A 21,154-nucleotide genomic window follows, 5' to 3' on the forward strand; every position below is an offset into this window, starting at 1 on the left:
TTTTTAGTAGAAATGGAGTTTCACCATGTTGGCCAGGCTGGTCTCAAATCCTGACCTCAAGTGATCTCCCCGCCTTGGCCTCCCAAAGAGCTGGGATTACAGACATGAGCCACCGCACCCAGCGGACTATGCAAAACTGGCAATATCTACTGTTGAGGCTCAGAAAATGATATCCCAGGGTGTGGTGGCTGTAGTCCCAGCTACTCAGGAGACTGCAGTGAGCTATGATTATGCCACTACACTCCAGCCTAGAAGACAGAGCGAGACCCCATCTCTTTAAAAAAGAAGGAAAGAAAACAATGTCCCAAAGTATGGAGCTTTGGTGTGCTGAGTGCTTTGAACTAAAGGAGATTGGAAGGCCGCAGAAGCAAAGTCTCTCTCTGACCTTCTCCTGCCCTCGTGTCTCCCGCCCCTTTCTCCCTGAAGCGAGTCATAGAAATAAAATTTCCTCTTCCCCAAGGCAGGTCACAGAAACTAGAACCCCTCTCCCCCAAAGCAAGCCATGAAACCAGAAATGTCACTTTCCCCCTCTCTCTTCCCCCTTGAAGACCCTCATTCCAGAGGTACCAGGAAGGAATACCCTGGAGGAAGGAATGTTACACTGGGAGGCCAAGAAGAATTTGAACCGACAAGCCTTGTTGGGTTCCCCGCTCAGTCTGTTACATTACATCATACCCCTTTTGTCTGATCACATTCTACACGGCGTGTCCATTCTGCATTGAACCTAAGCATAAAAGCCGACAATTGTCCTTGGGTCTTGAGATTTTTTTGTTTTGTTTTGTTTTGTTTGAGATGGAATCTCGCTCTGTCGCCCAGGCTGGAGTGCAGTGGCGCAATCTCCACTCACTGCAAGCTCTGCCTCCCAGGTTCACGCCATTCTCCCACCTCAGCCTCCCATGTAGCTGGGACTACAGGCGCCTGCCACCGCGCCCAGCTAATTTTTGTATTTTTAGTAGAGACGGGGTTTCGCCGTGTTAGCCAGGATGGTCTTGATCTCCTGACCTCAGGATCCACCTGTCTCGGCCTCCCAAAGTGCTGGGATTACAGGCGTGAGCCACCGCGCCCGGCCTTGTTTTGTTTTTTTTGGTGAAACAGGGTCTCTCTCCATCGCCCAGGCTGAAGTGCAGTGGCATGATCTCAGCTCACTGCAACTTCCGCCTCCCATATTTAACTGATTCTCATGCCTCACCCTCCCAAGCAGCTGGGACTACAGGAGCACATCACCACGCCTGGATAACTTTTTGTATTTTTTGTAGGGATGGGGTTTCACCGTGTTGGCCAGGCTGGTCTCGAACTCCTGATCTGCCTGCCTCAGGTGAGCCGCCTGCCTCAGCCTCCCAAAGTGCTGGGATTACAGGTGTGAGCCACCGCACCCGGCCCTTTGAGGTCTTCTATTTTTATTCTTTTCTGAGACAGAGTCTCACTCTGTCGCCCAGGCTGGAGTGCAGTAGTGCAATCTCAGCTCACTGCAACCTCCGCCTCCCAGGTTCACGCGATTCTCCTGCCTCAGCCTCCCAAGTAGCTGGGACTACAGGTGTCCGCCACCATGTCCAGCTAATTTTTTTTGTATTTTTAGTAGAGACTGGTTTTCACTATGTTGGCCAGGCTGGTCTTGAACTTCTGACCTCCTGATCCACCCGCCTCGGCCTCCCAAAGTGCTGGGATTACAGGCATGAGCCACCGCACCTGGCCCTTTGAGGTCTTCATTTCTGAAGGCTCTTGTGTTACATAAAACTTTGGTTAAATAACTTGGTTATGCCCTTCTCTTGTTAATCTGGCTTTTGTTATAGGAGTGTCAGCTATGACCCTTATGATGGATGAGGAAAGGTATCACACCTTTCCGCCACTACACTACTAAAGCTGAACCTATGAATATACTATGACTTTGGAATTCTATGGCAATTCCACAAAAATGTGTACAAATGTTCACCAAAATACTTGTCCTAGAGTATTCATAGCAGCACTATTTATAATAAGCCAAAAAACTAGAAACTACCCAAAATGCCTGTCAACCGTAGAATAGCTAGATAAATTGTGTTAGGTTCACATAATAGTACATTATGCTGCAATGAATATGAACAATCTACATTTACACACAAGATGGATCTCACAAAAGTTTCCATTTACAAAAAGTTCAAAAACAGGCAAAACAGGCCAGGTGCAGTGACTCATGCCTGTTATCCCAGCACTTAGGGAGGCCAAGGTGGGCGGATCACTTGAGCTCAGTAGTTCAAGACCAGCCTTGGCAATGTGGCAAAACCTTACCTCTACAAAAAATACAAAAATTAGCCAGGCATGGTGGCACATGTCTGGAGTCTCAGCTACTCCAGAGGCTGAGGTGGGAGGATCACTTGAGCCTGGGGAAGTTGAGGCTGCAGTGAGCTGTGATCACGCCACTGCACCACTGCATTCCAGCCTGAGTGACCGAGCAAGACCATGTTTAAAAACAAAAACAAAAACAAAAAAACAGGCAAAACTAATCCATGCAGTTAGATGTAAGGACAGTTGGCCGGGTGCGGTGGCTCACACCTATAATCCCAGCACTTTGGGAGGCCAAGACAGGTGGATCATGAGGTCAGGAGATCGAGACCATCCTGGCTAACACAATGAAACCCCATCTGTACTAAAAATACAAAAAAATTTAGCCAGGCATGGTGGCGGGCGCCTGTAGTCCCAGCTACTCCGGAGGCTGAGGCAGGAGAATGGCATGAACTCGGGAGGCGGAGCTTGCAGTGAGCCGAGATTGTGCACTCCAGCCTGGGCAACAGAGTGAGACTCTGTCTCAAAATAAATAAACAAACAAACAAACAAACAAAATAATTTTAAAAAGCCGGACACGGTGGCTCACGCCTGTAATCCCAGCACTTTGGGAGGCTGAGGTGGGCGGATCACGAGGTCAGGAGATCGAGACCATCCTGGCTAATATGGCGAAACCCCGTCTCTATCAAAAATACAAAAAATTAGCCGGGCATGGTGAGCGGGTGCCTCATAGTCCCAGCTACTCGAAAGACTGAGGCAGGAGAATCACTTGAACCTGGGAGGCAGAGGTTGCAGTGAGTTGAGATTGTGCCACTGCACTCCAGCCTGGGCGACAGAGTGAGACTCCGTCTCAAAACAAAACAAAACAAACAAACAAACAAAAAAAGAAGTCAGGACAGTTGGCCGGACGCGGTGGCTCATGCCTGTAATCCCAGCACTCTGGGAGGCCGAGGTGAGCAGATCACCTGAGGTCAGGAGTTCGAGACCAGCCTGGCTAACATGGTGAAAACCCATTTCTACTTAAAATACAAAAAAATCGGCCGGGCGCGGTGGCTCAAGCCTGTAATCCTAGCACTTTGGGAGGCCGAGACGGGCGGATCACGAGGTCAGGAGATCAAGACCATCCTGGCTAACCCGGTGAAACCCCGTCTCTACTAAAAAATACAAAAAACTACCGGCCGGGCGCGGTGGCTCAAGCCTGTAATCCCAGCACTTTGGGAGGCCGAGACGGGTGGATCACGAGGTCAGGAGATCTAGACCATCCTGATGAACACAGTGAAACCCCGTCTCTACTAAAAAACTACAAAAAACTAGCCGGGCGAGGTGGCGGGCGCCTGTAGTCCCAGCTACTCGGGAGGCTGAGGCAGGAGAATGGCGTGAACCCGGGAGGCGGAGCTTGCAGTGAGCTGAGATCAGGCCACTGCACTCCAGCCTGGGCGACAGAGCGAGACTCCGTCTCAAAAAAAAAAAAAAAAAAAAAAAAAAAAAATACAAAAAACTAGCCGGGCGAGGTGGCGGGCGCCTGCAGTCCCAGCTACTCGGGAGGCTGAGGCAGGAGAATGGCGTAAACCCGGGAGGCGGAGCTTGCAGTGAGCTGAGATCCGGCCACTGCACTCCAGCCTGGGTGACAGAGCGAGACTCCGTCTCAAAAAAAAAAAAAAAAAAAAAAATCAGCTGGGTGTGGTGGCGCACGCCTATAATCCCAGCTACTCAGGAGGCTGAGGCAGGAGAATTGCTTGAACCCAGTAGGTAGAGGTTGCAGTGAGCTGAGATCGTGCCATTGCACTCCAGCTTGGGGCAACAAGAGTGAAACTAAAAAAAAAAAAAAAAAAAAAAAAAAAGCAGCAGCAGCAGCAAGGATAGGCCGGATGCAGTGGCTCACACCTGTAATCCCAGCACTAAACCCCATCTCTACTAAAAATACAAAAATTAGCTGGGTGTGGTGGCACATGCCTGTAATTCCAGCTACTCGGGAGGCTGAGCCAGGATAATTGATTGAACCAGGGAGTCAGAGGTTGCAGTGAGCAGAGATTGTGCCACTGCACTCCAGCTGGGTATAGAGCAAGGCTCCGTCTCAGAAAAAAAAAAAAAAGAAGAAGAAGAAGTAAGGACAGTGGGCTGGGCACAGTGGCTCACACCTGTAATCCCAGCACTCTGAGAGGATGAGGCAGGTGGATCACCTGAGGTCAGGAGTTTGAGACCAGCCTGACCAATATGGTGAAACTCTGTCTCTACTAAAAATACAAAAATTAGCCAGGCGTGGTGCATGTGCCTGTGAGAACTGCTTGAACCCAGGAGGCAGGGGTTGCAGTGAGGCAAGATCCCGCCACTGCACTCCAGCCTGAGTGACAGAGCAAGACTCTATCTCAAAAAAGAAGAAGTAAGGATAGTGGTTACCTGGCAGGCAGAATAGTTACTGGAAGGGAGCATGACGGGGTTTTAAGGGGGCTGGCCCTGTTCTGTTGAAATTGCCTTTGCAAAAATCATGACAGTGAGAAAAATCTGACACAGGCTGGGGACAGTAGCTCACGCCTGTAATCCCAAGCATTTTGGGAGGCCAAGTTGGGTGGATCACCTAAGATCAGGAATTCAAGACCAGCCTGGCCAACATGGTGAAACCCTGTCTCTACTAAAAATACAAAAAAAGACTGGGTGCGGTGGCTCACGCCTGTAATCCCAGCACTTTGGGAGGCTGAGGCGGGTGGATCACCTGAGGTCAGGAGTTCGAGACCAGCCTGGACAACATGGCGAGACCCTGTCTCTACTAAAAATACAAAAAATTAGCCAGGCGTGGTGGCGGGCATCTATAATCTCAGCTACTCAGGAAGCTGAGGCAGGAGAATTGCTTGAACCCAGGAGGTGGAGGTTGCATGAGCCAAGATTGCGCCATTGCACTCCAGCCTGAGTGACAGAGCAAGACTCTGTCTAAAATAAATATATATAAATAAAATAAAATAAAAGTAGCCGGGAGTGGTTGCACATGCCTGTAATCCCAGCTACTTAGCATGAGAATCGCTTGAACCCGGGAGGCAGAGGTTGCAGTGAGCAAAGATCTCGCCACTGTACTCTAGCCTGGGCAAAAAAGAGAGACTGTCTCAAAACACAACAGAAAGAAAAATCTGACACAGGAAAATTACAACAGTGAAAGAGATCTGATCTAACCGACTCCATCTTACTTTTAAACTCCAAACTGCCTTTGTTCATTCCTGGGAATAGGCTGAGTTCATGGGAGGAATTGACTTTATAGTTTAATTTGGAAACAAAGATAATAACAGTCTCTTCCCAAAATAAATCCCCTCTTTGCCTGGAGAACAGACTGCCTTTGTAAAACTAGCAAATCAGCCACAAGATTAGAAATTAGGGGTCAGCAGTCATGCAGCCAGAGGCCATAAGATTCCTAACATCTCCAATTGCTCCTTTGCTCCTATGGATGACATTACTATTATAAAACACAATATTGCCCAGCATGGTGACTCACGCATGTAATCCCAACGCTTTGAGAGGCCAGGGTGAGTGGAACACATGGGCCCAGGAGTTCGATACCAGCTTGGGCAATATGGTGAAACCCTGTTTTTACAAAAGAAATACAAAAATAGCTGGGCTTGGTGGTATGCATCTGTAGTCCCAGATACTTGGGAGGCAGAGCAGGGAGGATCTCCTAAGCCCAGGGAGGTCGAGGCTGCAGTGAGCCATGATCACACCACTGTACCCCAGCCTGGGCGACAGAGTGACAGCCTGTCTCAAAAAAAAAAAAAAAAAAAAAAAAAAGAAAGGAAAAAGAAAAATCCTGAGATTGGTATGAGATATTTTTTTCAGATCCTGCATTCTGAGGCACCAGCTGGTACCACCCAGATCAGTAAACTGGCTCAACTAGTTCTGGATCCCACCCAGGAATGGAAGACAGCTTCAACCCCCTATGATTTCATCCCCAACCCAACCATCAGCATTCCCCACTCCCTAGCCCCCTGCCCGTCAAATTATCCTTAAAAAACCCTAGTCTCTGAATTTTGGGAGAGACTGATTTCAGTAATAAACTCCAGTCTCTCGTGTAGCCACCTCTACATTCATTCAATTCTTTCTCTATTGGGAAAACCTGCTGTTTGCAGTGCATCAGCTTTTCTGGGTAGCGGGCAAGATGAACTCTTCGGGTGGTTCACTGTTCTTGATCTGGGAGCTGAATACACAGGTGTGTTCAGTTAGTACACTGAACTGCACACTTGGTTGATTTGTTTTATTTTTCTTCTTTTTTTTGAGATGGACTCTCATTCTATCGCCCAGGCTTGAGTGCAATGGCGCAATCTCAGCTCACTGCAACCTCTGCCTCCCAGGTTCAAGCGATTCTCCTGCCTCAGGCTCCTGAGTAGCTGGGGACTACAGGTGCGCACCACCACACCCAGCTAATTTTTGTATTTTTAGTAGAGACGGGGTTTCGCCATGTTGGCCAGGATGGTCTCAAACTCCTGACCTCAGGTGATCCACCTGCCTCGGCCTCCCAAAGTGATAGGATTACACGTGTGAGCCACTGAGCCTGGCCTGTTTGTTTTCTTGAGACAGGGTCTCATGCTATCACCCAGGCTGGAGTGCAGCGGCTCCATCTGGGATCACTGCAACCTCCACCTCCTGAGTTCAACTGATTCTCCTGTCTTAGCCTCCTGAGTAGCTTGATTACAGGTGTGTGCCACCACGCCCAGCTAATTTTTGTAATTTTAGTAAATACAGGGTTTCACCATGTTGGCCAGAGGTGATCTTCCCCCTGCCCCACTGCTGCCCCCCTCCCAAAGTGCTGGGATTACATGCATGAGCCACCACACCCGGCTGAGCTGCACACTTTTGATAGTGTGCTTTTCTGTGGCATATTAAGACAAATGAAAACCTTTAGTCCAGGCGTGAGACTCCGTCTCAAAAAAAAAAAAGAAAACCTTTAAGGCCAGGCACAGTGCCTCATGCCTATAATCCCAGCACTTTGGGAGGCCAAGGCGGGTATATCAAGTGAGCTCAGGAGTTCAAGACCAGCCTGGCCAACACAGCAAAACCCCGTCTACTAAAAATACAAAAAAGTTAGCCAGGCATGGTGATGCACGCCTCAGCTACTCGGGAGGCTGAGGCAGGACAATGGCTTGAACCTGGGAGGCAGAGGTTGGTTGCAGTGAGCCAAGATCACATCATTATACTCCAGCTTGGGCAACAGAGGGAGACTCTGTCTCAAAAAAAAAAAACTTGGCCGGGCACGGTGGCTCACGCCTGTAATCCCAGCACTTTGGGAGGCCAAGGCAGGTGAATCACGAGGTCAGAAGTTCAAGACCATCCTGGCCAACATGGTGAAACTCTGTATCTACTAAAAATACAAAAATTAGACGGGCGTGGTGGCACACGCCTGTAATCCCAGCTACTCGGGAGGCTGAGGCAGAAGAATCACTTGAACCAGGGAGTTGGAGGTTGCAGTGAGCCAAAATGGTATTAAAACATTTTTTTCTTTTTGTTTTCTTTGAGACAGGGACATGCAGCAGCATGATCACAGCTCACCGCAGCCTCAACCGCCCAAGCTCAAGTGATCCTCCCACCTCAGCCTTCCGAGTAGCTGGAACTACAGGCATGCGCCACCATGCCTGGCTAATTTTTTAATTTTTAATAGAGACAAGGTCTCCCTATGTTGTGCAGGCTGGTCTCGAACTTCTGAGCTCAGTCAATCCTCCTGTCTCCCCCTCCCAAAATGCATTGCCTACTCTTTCTTCCTAGAGATTGGGAACAATACATTTACTTTCTTTTTTCTTTCTTTCTTTCTTTTTTTTTTTTTTTTTTTTGAGATGGAACCTGGCTCCGTTGCCCAGGCTAGAGTGCAGTGGCATGATCTTGGCTCACTGCAAGCTCCGCCTCCTGGGTTCTCACCATTCTCCTGCCTCAGCCTCCTGAGTAGCTGGGACTACAGGCACCTGCCACCACGCCCAGCTAATTTTTTGTATTTTTAGTAGAAATGGGGTTTCACCGTGTTAGCCAAAATGGTCTCAATCTCCTGACCTTGTGATCCGCCCACCTTGGCCTCCCAAAGTGCTAGGATTGATTACAGGCAGGCTTGAGCCGCTGGGCCTGGTGATACATTTACTTTCTAATTTGTTACCTTATTACCAAGCCTGCAGCTCTCTCTCTTCTGGTAGAGCACGTTTTTGTTTGTTTGTTTGAGACGAGTTTTGCTCTTGTTGCCCAGGCTGGAGTGGAATAGTGTGATCTCAGCTCACTGCAACCTCCACCTTCTGGGGTCAAGCGATTCTCCTGCCTCAGCCTCCCGAATAGCTGATACTACAGGCATGCGCCACCATGCCAACTAATTTTGTATTTTTAGTAGAGATGGCATTTTGCCACGTTGGCCAGGCTGGTTTCGAACTCCTGACCTCAGGTGATCCACCCACCTCGGCCTCCCAGTGTTGGGATTATAGGCATGAGCCACACCATACCTGGCCACCTGTAGATACTTTAAAAAACAAGTAGGCTGGCCATGGTGGCTCATGCTTATAATCTCAGCACTTTGGGAGGCCAAAGTGGGAGGATTGCTTAAGCCCAGGAGTTTGAGACCACCCTGGGCAATGTAGTGAAACCCTGTCTCTACAAAAAATGTAAAAATGAACAGGCGTGGTGGCCTGCACCTGTAGTCCCAGCTACTTGGGAGGATCACTTGAGCCCAGGAAGTTAACCTGCATTCTAGCCTGGGGCTGCACTCTAGCCTAGGCAACAGAGCAGAGCAAGGCCCTGTCTCAAAAACAAACAAACAAAAAACGTAAAAAACCCCAAAACCCCCAAACTGAAAATATAACCTAAGGCTCTTGTCTTCTAGTCAAGACTTCTTTCTCTCCTCTACCACCTTGGCAGCTAGTGATTTCCTTTAATCCCATTACTGATGGAGAAACTGAGGTCAGAATTCCAGGCTAGAGGCTCTTGGGTCCAGGCATTCGCCAGGATATGGAGCAAACCCGGGTGTCTGCTACAATGTGAGCTCCCCAAAGGCAGAGGCACTGTGTCCCAGCTCCTAGAACAGAGGCCAGCAAATTGTAGGTACTTAGGAAGTATATGCTGAGTGAATAAGTGAATGAAGGCTCACCATTCCTAGAACAAGACAGAGCGCTGCTGGAGGGAAGGGGAAAGAAGCTGTAAGTTTCAAACAGGGAAATGGGTCTCATTTCCAGCCTTTGGCAGGGAGTGGTACAGCTGGGTGCTGTGAGAACCACATCACTTTTAATCCACATGGGGCTCAGGCAGGAAAGGATCAAAACCCAATTTGAGAACTTGAGAGTTGCCCTGAGGCTCTGTGGTTTGGGAACAGTAGGGTCAATCTGAAGGCTGCAATGTGTCACTATTTCCATTACACACTTTCCAGGGTCCCCACTTGGCTGGTAAACTCAGAGCAGATTCTTCTGTCTTGGAAGATGGAAACAGGCCCAGAGAGGTAAAAAAAAAAATTTTTTTGAGATGGAGTCTCGCTCTGTCACCCAGTCTGGAGTGCAATGGCGGATCTCGGCTCACTGCAACCTCCGCCTCCCGGGTTCAAGCGATTCTCCAGCCTCAGACTCCTGAGTAGCTGGGATTACAGGCGCATGCTGCCATATTTGGCTAATTTTTTTGTATTTTTAGTAGAGATGGGGTTTCACCGTGTTCCCCAGGCTGGTCTTGAACTCCTGAGCTCAGGCAATCCACCCACCTCAGCCTCCCAAAGTGCTAGGATAACAGGCGTGAGCCACTGAGCCCGGCCCAGAAAAAGTTTTGAGAGTGCTGCTTGTTGGGAACAGGGAGTTCTGCCTGCCCCAGACTGGCTGGATAATAAGAATTGCTAAAGAAGTTATTGATTACTCTTGCCGGGTGCGGTGCCTCACGCCTGTAATCCCAGCACTCTGGGAGGCCGAGGTGGGCGGATAATGAGGTCAGGAGTTCAAGACCAGTCTGTCCAATATAGTGAAACCCCTTCTCTACTAAAAATAGAAAAAAATTAGCCAGGTGTGGTGGTACGCACCTGTAATCCCAGCACTTTGTGAGGCCAAGCCGGGTGGATCACCTGAGATCAGGAGTTCAAGACCACCCTGGCCAACATGGTGACCATCTCTACGCAAAAAGACAAAAATTGGCTAGGTAGTCCCAGCTACTTGGGAGGTTGAGGCAGGAGAATTGCTTGAAGCCGAGAGGTGGAGGTTGCAATGAGCACTACTGCACTCCAGCCTGGGTGACAGAGTGAGACTCTGTCTCGGAAAAAAATATGTGAAGTCTTCTCAGAAAGATTAGTGGATACCAAAGGTACTTTCTGGCTTCAGGCCTGTGGCCCTTGGAGCTGTCCTTGGACAAATGCTAAGCGGTCCTTGGAACTCAATGCCTGTATAAAAGGGTGGGGGGTGGGGGTGGGGGTGTTACAGACTGCCTCCACCAGAAAGTGGCCTCAGCCTAGCCATATTATCTGGAAACTTTCACTGCCTGTTCCTGTTACTCCACTCCTTACCCTTTCAGTGCCCCAGACACAACTCTATCCCCTAATGTTTTCTCCCCTCTGATTCTCCCAGCCTTTCAACCCCATGTCTTCCCATTCCAACTCCAACTGGGAGCATCCTCTGTCCCTAGTCTAGTTCATTCTCCATCATGCCTTCACTCACAGCTCCCATTAGCTCAAGGCAAAAGCTGCATGTCCCTCCCCTCCCTGTCACTTGCTCCCTTGGGCTATAAATAGCATAGCTGTGCCTTAGATCGTGTTGAGAGCTTCAAGACTTAGTCCCCCTTCCCCCCATCCTTTCCTCTTTAACACAACAGGGAGAACAAGCCTGAAGCTTCCAGTTAGGGTGGGCAAGCTCAAGAAGGAGGGGGTCTGGGGGAAGGGAATGAGAAAGGCTGTGCTGAATTCGGAACCACACAGAATATGGTAACTTTGCCATCTGTTGTCAGGGACTCTCTGCTTTTCCCCCAGTCTGCTACCCATTCCCTGACACTTGCTCCTGGAGGAAGAGGAGCAGCAGGAGTTAGCAGAATTCTAACAATTCTCTTTTAACCCTTGCAATCATCCTATGGGCAGGTGCTACCTTGATTTTACCAACGAAGCCATAGACTCTAATAGATTAAATGGCATAACCCAATATTTAGAGTGGTTGGTCTGTGGGCTAATTGATCCCATGTCTGACTTTGGCCTACACTAAGTCTGTCTGCATCATTGATTTAGGCCCCTCTAAATCAGAATTTCTATCGATGTGACCTGATTTGGAAGAAAAAGAGGTCTACTAAACAAATTACTAATGTAGCAATGCATAAATGGAAAACATTAAAGTCTCGGCATGTTCACAAAAATGATGCTATCATAATTTTATCTTATCTGTTTACTAAAGCAGGACTCTACAAAAATCTGTTCCTTGAAGTTTTTTTTAGTCACTGTATGTTCTCAGAAGTTTTTGAAATACAAAGCAATTTTACTTCTTCTATTTCAAGACTTCCCCTCCACTTTACATTCTCTCAAGTTAGTCCTGAGTAGTGAGTTAGAAATCTGGCCTTTTTTCTATCACTTACTGTTGGGCAAAACGCTTAATGGAGCCCCAGTTTTTTGTCTGTGAAATGGGGATAATAATAGTACCTACCTCATTCCTATTGTGAGGATTAATCTACACAAAGGAGGCCAGGCATGGTGGCTCACGCCTATAATCCCAGCACTTTGGGAGGCCGAGGTGGGTGGATCACTTTGAGGCCAGGAGTTCGACACCAGCCTAGCCAACAGGGTGAAACCCCATCTTTACTAAAAATACAAAAATTAGCCAGGCATGGTGGCATGCACCTGTAATCCCAGCTACTCAGGAAGCTGAGGCTGGAGGATCCCTTGAGCCCAGGAGTTTGAGGCTGCAGTGTGCTATGATTACCACCGCACTCCAGCCTGGGTGACAGAGTGAGACTGTCTCAAAACAAAACAAAAACAAAGCAATTAGCACACTGCTTGGCCCAGAGAAGGTGCTCAGTAAATCATAGCAATTATTATTATTTCTCAGCTCTGGGCTGAGATGCTGTAGGAACATCACCATCATTTCAGTAGGGAGAAGCTGAACTTCACTATCCATGGTTTGGTTCCTGTTCTTCAAAGGACTTGGAGTTGATCCTGTTTCCTGCCCTGTCTTATCCGGACATTTTCATCCCCCTTCTTCTGACCTAGACCAGTAAGGGAATATACCGTCCATCTCCTGAGAATTCAAGCCACTTCTGGAACCTGGAGAGGCAGCACAGGAGGGTGTGTGTGAAAGGCTGGGAGGAGAGTTCCCATGGACACTGGGGACATGTGAAGGCCCTGGGGAGTTGCTGTGACCCTGGGTCTCTGCCTAGAGCAGTGAATGCTGGGGAGAAAAAAGGACATCAGCTGCCGAACAAATTTCCAGTGCTGCAAAGCCCCTTTAGGATAAACACACAGGGCTGAGTAATCTAGGGAAGGAACAAAGGCCTGGGATGGAGTGGGATCTCCCTAGCACACCCTATCTTCTTCCATTTGCTTAGCACGTACTTTTTCTTTTCCTAAACAAGGGTGCCAGGATATACTAGCATTCCTAAGCTTCAGTATTCATCTGGAAAGGGTTTCCGTTTAACCAGCCCCCTGGAGGTTAGCATTGCAGTCAGGAGTGTAAACACTGGAGCCAGCCTGACCTGGGTTCAGATGACAAAACTGCCATGTACTAGCTGTGTATCTTCAGGTAAGTTATTAAGCCTCTCTGAAGCTCCATTCCTTTGTGAACAAACTGCTATTTACCATATAGAATAGCTGAGAGTTTTGAAATATGCTGAGTACAGGGCTAGGCACGGTGGGGGTCATGCCTGTAATCCCAGCACTTTGGGAGGCCGAGGTGGGTGGATTAGCTGAGGTCAGGAGTTCGAGACCAGCCTGGCCAAACCCCATCTCTATTAAAAACACAAAAATTAGCTGGGCGTGGTGGCAGGCGCCTGTAATCCCAGCTACTTGGGAGGCTGAAGCAGGAGAATCACTTGAACCCGGGAGGTGGAGATTGCAGTAAGCTGAGATCGTGCTATTTGCACTCCAGCCTAGGCAACAAGAGTGAAACTCTGTCTCAAAAAAAAAAAAAAAAAAAAGAAAAGAAATATACTGAGTACAGAAGAGCCCCAGTCCTGGTCACTGTTATCCCTGCAACCTGAGTGAGCATCACCTCATAGGTAGTATAAAGAGTTCTGGAAGCTGGGCCCCGTAGCTTCCATCTGTAATCCCAGCACTTTGGGAGGTCAGTTCTGAGACCAGCCAGGGTAACATGGTGAAACTCTGTCTCTACCAAAAATATAAAAATGAGCCAAGTGCGGTGGTATGTGCCTGTGGTCCCAGTTAATTAGGAGGCTGAGTTGGGAGGGTTGCTTGAGCCTAGGAGTTTGAGGCTGCAGTGAGCCAAGATCACACAACCTAGGTGACAGAGGGAGACCCCATCTCAAAAACAAAACAAAACAAAAAACACCAAAAACTGGCTGGGTGTGGTGGCTCATGCTTGTAATCCCAGCACTTTGGGAGGTGAGGCGGGTGGATCATGAGGTCAGGATTTCGAGACCAGCCCGGTCAACATGGTGAAACGCCACCTCTACTAAAAATAAAAAAATTAGCTGGGTATGGTGGTGTGCACCTGTAATCCCAGCTACTCAGGAGGCTGAGGCAGGAGAATCGCTTGAACCCAGGAGGTGGAGGTTGCAGTGAGCTGAGATTGTGCCACTGCACTCCAGCCTGGGTGACAGAGCAAGACTCCGTCTTGGAAAAAAAAAAAAAAAAAATTCCCAAACTAAAAGACAGCCCAGAGAGCCTGTCTCTCACAACTAGGGTATTTTATTCACATCCCACATTGTTCATAAGAGTATCCGAAGGAGTGTAACTTGGGGGACCCAGGCTTTCTGCTCATCCTTGTTCCTGTATCTCCATCTCCATTCTCCACATCAAGCCTCTCTCTGATCCAGACACTTAATTCCATGGGAATTAGAAGACTGAATCCAGTTAGGGGCCCCCCTCCATTTGGTCTTTCCTTACTTTGCAGTGCCTGGAGCTCTGACTTGGGACTCAGCGAACTGGGGGTTAAGACCGATCCCCTGTCCTTTCCCCTCCCCTCTCCATCCCTGACTTCAAAGTCTTCATAAAGCCCAAGTCACTGCTTCCCTGACCCCATAGTGGCAGCTCTATCTCAGCTTTTGGCCGGTTCAAAACAGCAGATGCTGAGCCGTGGCCTGGCCGCTCACGCTCCTTGTTCTAGCCATCTTCTAGGGTAAGCACCAGCATGCCAATGACCTGGGGGGCCACCAGTCCTTGCTCCTCCAGGAAAGGAGGGATAACTAGGATAGAAGCTGACTCAAGGGCAGGTACAGTGGTTCATGCCTGTAATCCCAGCACTTTGGGAGGCCGTGGTGGGCAGATCATCTGAGCTCAGGAGTTCAAGACTAGCTGGGCGACATGGCAAAACTGTCTCTATAAAAAATACAAAAATTAGTTGGGCATGGTAGCACGCACCTGTAGTTCCAGCTACTTGAGACACTGAGGTGGAAGCACTGCTTGAGTCTGGAGGGTCAAGTTTGCAGTGATTGCCACTGCACACCAGCCTGAGTGAGAAAGTGAGACCCTGCCTCAAAAAAAAGAAAAAAAAAGAAAAAAAAGAAAAAAAGAAAAGAAAGTTTGTCCTATGGTTAGGCTTAGAAGGCATCCCAGGCCGGGCGCGGTGGCTCAAGCCTGTAATCCCAGGACTTTGGGAGGCCGAGACGGGCGGATCACAAGGTCAGGAGATCGAGACCATCCTGGCTAACACGGCGAAACCCCGTCTCTACTAAAAACACAAAAAATTAGCCGGGCGAGGTGGCGGCGCCTGTGGTCCCAGCTACTCGGGAGGCTGAGGCAGGAGAATGGCGGGAACCCGGGAGGCGGAGCTTGCAGTGAGCTGAGATCTGGCCACTGCACTCCAGCCTGGGTGACAGAGCGAGACTCCGTCTCAAAAAAAAAAAAAAAAAAAAAAAAAAAAGAAGGCATCCCATTGGACAGGGCATGGTGGCTCATACCTGTAATCCCAGCACTTTGGGAGGCCAAGGTGGGTGGATCAAGAGGTCTGAAGTTCAAGATCAGCCTGGCTAACAGCGTGAGACCCCGTCTCTACTAAAAAAATACACAAAATTACCTGGGCATGGTGCACACCTGTAATCCCAGCTACTTAGGAGGCTGAGGTGGAATTGCTTGAACAGAGAGGTGGAGGTTGCAGTGAGCCGAGATGGCTACTCCAGCTGGGGCTACAGAGCGAGACTCCGTCTCAAAAAAAAAAAAAAAAAAAAAACAGAAGGCATCCCATTGGCAGAACCCCTGTTTCCAGCCCAGGGATGAAGGTAGCCAGTTGGTAATTGTGAAGAACCTGTTTGGAAAGAGATGGACCTGGAAAAACGGGAGGAGCTCAGGAACCAGAATGTGTTCCTTTAGTACCATGTGCAAAATATATTCTAAATTACATGCAAATCAATGTCCGATCATTATAATCTCTGGCAATTTAGTAACCAATGCTGTGATACTATCTGGTCTAGGATGGTTCTGGCTCCCTGGGGCCAGATCCTGCTCTGTAGCTCCCACAGGAGCAACCATCACAGACCAAAGGCCAGCGGGGGCCGCAACACTCAAGGACTGTTTCTCCCACCGCCATCTGTGGATTTTTCCAGCTGTTTTCCTTGGCCCAAGGATCACACCCATAGGGATGCAGATGGGGGAAGGGGAAGCTGAGAAAACAGTGAAGTCAGAACGAGCTGGGGAAGAGATAGATGGTAGGAAATGGAGATGGAGAAATGGCACTAGTGGCCCGACCATCTGAGATGGGATACCTGGGAGGGACATCTTTTCAAGCAGAGGCTGTGTTAGGGCATGGTGAGAGAGGGTCTTAGCAGGTAACCTTCCTTTCCTCTCCAGACTGAGGAATCAGAGTTCTGATTGTGGAGTGCCTCTCTCTAGGACTGGGCTGCAGCCTAGGAGTCCCAGCTGCTTACATCCAGGTCCAGGATTATGTCTGCTAACAGACGCTGGTGGGTACCACCTGACGACAAAGACAGTGTGTCTGAGAAGCTCCTGAGGAAGACTCGGGAATCTCCCCTGGTGCCTATAGGTAAGTGAAGAAAGGAATGGGGTGCAAGTAGGAGGCCTTCTCTGAGCAGTCATGTCTCCTGGTACCCTCCAAAGAGAATGAAGCAGAGGTCAGAAAACTCAAATGGTCCTACTCACGGAACAAGGGAACCAACAGCAAAGGTGCCAAGGGGCAAACCCTTACAATAAAATGAGGACGTCTGGACGGGTGGAGGTGGCGGCCAACCGAGCACATGGGATACAAGGAACCTGGAGCACCAACAACAAAGTGGGAAGGGTCAGAGAAACACCTTGGGGTCCCCCAGGGCTTCCTTCCTGACGGACCTGGTAGAGTAGGAAAACAGCTGTACCAGGAGGTGGGAGCCAGCAGTGTGGCTGGAGAAGGGCCCAGGGCGGAGCAAATTGGTGGGCAGGGGCTGTGTCGTGGTGATCAGCTATTTGTATTTGGGGGAGGGGCGTCACTGGTGGTGATCAGCTATTTGTATTTGGGGGAGGGGTGTCACTGGAGGGAGGCAGCCACTTTGAGAACGCCATTAAAGGGCAACAACTCAATATTATTATTTTTTTTGAGACGGAGTTTCACTCTTGTTGCCCCAGCTGGAGTGCAATGGCACAATCTCAGCTCGCCACAACCTCCGCCTCCTGGGTTCAAGTGATTCTCCTGCATCAGCCTCCTGAGTAGCTGGGATTTACAGGCATGCACCACTACGCCCGGCTAATTTTGTATTTTTGGTAGAGACTGGGTTTCTCCATGTTGGTCAGGTTGGTCTCTAACTCCCAACCTCAGGTGATCTGTCTGCCTTGGTCTCAAAAAAGTGCTGGGATTATAGGCATGAGCCACTACACCCTGGCAATGACTCAATATTCTAATGATCCCCCTAGGTCCCCCGCAACCCCAACCACCAGATGCTGCATAAAAGCAGCTGTTTATCCAGGTGCCCAGCCTGCCTGGCATGTCTCATCAGGGGAGTGCTGTGCATTGTGGCCATGGCCCAGGGGCTGTGTTCTCTGCCCACAGGCTTAGGAGGCTGCTTGGTGGTAGCAGCATACCAGATTTACCGGCTGAGGTCTCGTGGTTCCACCAAGATGTCCATACACCTGATTCACACCCGAGTGGCAGCGCAGGCCTGTGCAGTGGGTGCAATCATGCTAGGTGAGTGGCTTTGTGGGGTCGCAGGAGAATGAGGGCAAAACCAATTACGCAGAGTCTGTAGGTCTTTAAGTCCCAACAGTTAAAGGGACTGTGACTTGGCTGCGTGTGGAGGTTCATGCCTGTAATCCCAACACTTTGGGAGGCTGAGGCGGGCAGATCATGAGGTCTGGAGATCGAGACCATCCTGGCCAACATGGTGAAACCCGGTCTCTACTAAAAATACAATCAGCTGGGCGTGTTAGTGGCAGATGCCTGTAGTCCCAGCTACTCGGGAGGCTGAGACAGGAGAATTGCTTGAACCTGGGAGGTGGAGGCTGCAGTGGGCAGAGATCCACCACTGCACTCCAGCCTGGGTGACAGAGTGAGAGTCTGTCTCAAAAATTAAAAAAATAAATTAAAAAAAAGGACTGTGACTTAGGTTCCTGTTCTGGGATCCACATCACGTCCTTGGTGAAGCCCCTATACTGAGCCATTTTCCCTGTTTAGGCTCCTGTCCCAGGCCTGTGAGGACAGTGCACAGTGTCTCATGACAGTTTGCCCTAGGGGTGAGAAAAACCATGCAACAGGACATATGCTGAATTTCTCTTCCTCTTGACATTAAAAAGCAGCCAGCCACTTGCTACCTGTGTGACAGTGGACAAATCTTTCCCACTGAGCCTGTTTCCTGATGTGTAATACGACAATAACCACCCCTGGCTTGCCTACCTCGCAGACTGCTGTAAGGTTTCTCAGATACACAATACGTGTGAAAGTGTTTTGTGAACTGTCAGATGGGTGGTTTCCCCAGGCTGTGTGGTCAGATGCTTGGAGCAGCTGTTGGGACCTGGGGCAGAAAGATGAGCAGGAAGCTGGACTCTCAAGGGAGTAGCTAGAGGTGAACCCCTGGGACACCTGAGAGAGCCAGAGGACGGGTAAAGGGTTTGATGCCAAGGGGCACTATTTCTTTTCCCTCACACAGGTGCTGTGTACACAATGTACAGTGATTACATCAAGAGGATGGCACAGGATACTGGAGAGAAGTAGGACTCCTATAGGAGCCGGGGCCGTCCGACTCCCCTAAATCAATCCCTAGTACATTCCTAATAAAGTAGCTTTGAGGAAAATCAACTGACTCTTTTTCACTGGGGGAGAATAAAGGATTGGCAGTGGCTGGGGAGAGGACCTGGAGTGTCTGGAAATCAAAGGGCTCTGGCCCCCTACTCCAGGGCAAGGGAGATTCTTAGGGGAGGCAGTAGTTTCCTGAGGAGGTGGTGGGGTAGACCTCTGATCCCAAGAACCCAACAACTCCCAAGCCATCTTAGGTCCCACCCAGAAGCAGCACGGAGTGGGAGCAAGGGGGGCAATAATGGGGCCTTGGTGCTCATGGGAACACTGAATTAAAAGGCAGGCAGCTTCCCTGGGGACCCAGGCAGGAAGGAGGATGCAGCTGGAAGCAGAGGCAGTGAAGCCTCTTGGGAGATGACATATATTCAGAATGTAAGCACCAGCACCAGAAGGGGCAGGGGAGACGGGGATGAAAGAAGCAGAGCAAGACAGAGGTCAGAATGTTCTGTTCACTTGCAAACCACGGCTAAGGTCAAACTTGTAGAAAATAAAATTCCATGTAAATCCCAAAGATAGGGCCCCTTGGGGTTTCATCCCTTTCTCTTTCTGTGAGCCCAAGCTCCTCTCTTTCCCTTGGAAAAGGAGCCTGGCAGAGGCCACAGAAGGAAGCAGGAGGCCAAATGCTCCTCTCTCACTGGGGCTCTGGGTTGGAGGTTGGTGAGTTGTTCAAGATGGCAGCAGCAGCTTCCAGACACTCTGACAACACCAAGGTCACGTCAACATCATACGAGGTCTCAGCTTCAAGTACAGGAGTTGCAGCCCACTGTAGGGAGCAGGAGCTCCCAGGAGTCTGTGCACTCACATGGGGTAATTGAGCACAACATCCTGTTTGGCAAGCTCCAGCAACATAGGATCATCGAAGAATTTGCTGATGCTCACATCTTCACTGAGGCCCTGCAGGGAATGGGGCAAATACAAGAAAGCCTGAGGTGGTCGCAGATTGAGCGGGGAGACCAACCAAGACCTGTGCTCAGTGGGGAGGCTAGTGGTGGCTGGAATGTAGGTGGTGGTGTTTCAGGAGTCCTGCCTTTAGGGTACTATCACATGGGAGGATAAGGCTCTCCTTTCCCAATGAGACTGGGGTCCAGGTTTGGTTGTCTAAGGAGTATACAGATCATATCTCTACACTGGAAAAGTGTCCCTTAGGAAAAGGGGCCAAAAGAAAGAGAGGGAGATCCTGCTTCTGAGAGTCCTAGGAGGTTAAGGGATGGCAACAGGCCCAAGGGAGACATACCTTCCTGCGGCGGGTTTTGATCATGAATTCCCGGGCCAGATGAGGAGCCGGCTGTGGCTCCAAGGGGCGGATGACAATGCTCTTGTCCAGAGGATCACCAGGCACAATCTAAAAGGCAAAGGAATTTCAGATGGCCCAGGCAGAATTCCCAGAACATTCAGGCCCAGAAGCAGGACTCTTCTTATTTATTTTAAAATTTATTACTTATTATTATTATTTTTTTGAGACAGAGTTTCGCTTGTCTCCCAGACTGGAGTACAATGGCATGATCTCGGCTCACTGCAACCTCCACCTCCCGGGTTCAAGTGATTCTCCTGCCTCAGCCTTCCAAGCAGCTGGGATTACAGGCATGCGCCACCACGCCCGGCTAATTTTGTATTTTTAGTAGAGATGGAGTTTCTCCATGTTGGTCAAGCTGGTCTTGAACTCCTGACCTCAGGTGACCTGCCCGCCTCGGCTTCCCAAAGTGCTGGGATTATAGGTGTGAGCCACCACAGCCGGCCCTGTTATTTCTTTTTTTTTTTTTTTTGAGACGGAGTCTCGCTCTGCCGCCCAGGCTGGAGTGCAGTGGCCGGATCTCAGCTCACTGCAAGCTCCGCCTCCCGGGTTCACGCCATTCTCCTGCCTCAGCCTCCCCAGTAGTTGGGACTACAGGCGCCCGCCACCGCGCCCGGCTAGTTTTTTGTATTTTTTAGTAGAGACGGGGTTTCACCGTGTTAGCCAGGATGGTCTCGATCTCCTGACCTCGTGATCCGCCCGTCTCGGCCTCCCAAAGTGCTGGGATTACAGGCTTGAGCCACCGCGCCCGGCCTATTATTTCTATTCTTTTTTATTTTAAACTGAGAGACACAGATTCAAGTTGCCCTGAATACATGCAACCCAGAAGAGGACTCTTCTCTAGGATGCTGTACACCTCACTTAAGGCTTGGAGAGGGATCAGGACAGAGGGGATGAGGCTTGCAGAGGTGGGAAGCCAAATCCGCCAGCTTGCATTGTTTTCTCACCTGCCAATGGTGGAAGACAGACAGAGAAAAGGCTTGTCCCTGGGTGTGAGTCCGAAGATCAGTCTCAAAGCCAAAAGAGTCGATGGCTGGGATAAAAGCTTTGATGGTGTACAGAGGGGAGCCTGGGATGGGTGCATCCTGAGTCACGTGACCCCTGAGAGAGAAAAACAAAGGCTGAGTCTCTAGCCACACACAGGCCAAAAGCCAAGAAGCAATCCAGCATTTGCTGTTCCCAAATGCATTCCACCCCAGAGTTACCATCAAAAAAAGAGTAACCAAGAATGTTCTACAGAAAGCAGAAAAGGCTCAGGGCTCTCAGTATAATT

At 49.6% G+C, this 21,154-nt stretch overlaps 3 protein-coding genes across 7 annotated transcripts in view; 2 read left to right on the forward strand and 1 right to left on the reverse strand.

Moving 5' to 3' along the window:
- CCDC103 (coiled-coil domain containing 103) overlaps nucleotides 1–21,154 on the forward strand; it is a 144,924-nt gene that overhangs the window by 77,868 nt on the left and 45,902 nt on the right. The gene's annotated exons all lie outside the window — the stretch shown is intronic.
- HIGD1B (HIG1 hypoxia inducible domain family member 1B) lies at nucleotides 15,553–18,589 on the forward strand. 3 transcript variants are annotated; one of them, XM_050763170.1, is made up of 4 exons: nucleotides 15,553–16,120; nucleotides 16,205–16,355; nucleotides 17,352–17,486; nucleotides 18,445–18,589. In XM_050763170.1, the coding sequence occupies exons 2-4, from the start codon at nucleotides 16,256–16,258 to the stop codon at nucleotides 18,507–18,509; spliced, it is 300 nt and encodes a 99-aa protein (XP_050619127.1). In that variant the 5' UTR covers nucleotides 15,553–16,120; nucleotides 16,205–16,255; the 3' UTR covers nucleotides 18,510–18,589. The 3 variants fall into 3 exon arrangements, with proteins under 3 accessions (XP_050619127.1, XP_050619128.1, XP_050619129.1); XM_050763171.1 differs by having other exon boundaries at nucleotides 15,553–16,020; nucleotides 16,163–16,355; XM_050763172.1 differs by having other exon boundaries at nucleotides 15,553–16,020.
- The window catches only part of EFTUD2 (elongation factor Tu GTP binding domain containing 2), a 44,635-nt gene continuing 42,506 nt past the window's right edge, over nucleotides 19,026–21,154 (reverse strand). For all 3 annotated transcript variants that reach the window (XM_050763067.1, XM_050763069.1, XM_050763068.1), the window contains 3 exons: nucleotides 20,829–20,982; nucleotides 19,825–19,932; nucleotides 19,026–19,484 (listed from right to left, as the gene is read on the reverse strand). In XM_050763067.1, coding sequence (XP_050619024.1) covers nucleotides 19,389–19,484; nucleotides 19,825–19,932; nucleotides 20,829–20,982 — 358 coding nt within the window. In that variant the 3' untranslated portion in view covers nucleotides 19,026–19,388. The remainder of the gene's footprint in view (nucleotides 19,485–19,824; nucleotides 19,933–20,828; nucleotides 20,983–21,154) is intronic.

Source organism: Macaca thibetana, chromosome 16, assembly GCF_024542745.1.
Source record: "Macaca thibetana thibetana isolate TM-01 chromosome 16, ASM2454274v1, whole genome shotgun sequence".
Taxonomy (NCBI): Eukaryota; Metazoa; Chordata; class Mammalia; order Primates; family Cercopithecidae; genus Macaca; species Macaca thibetana.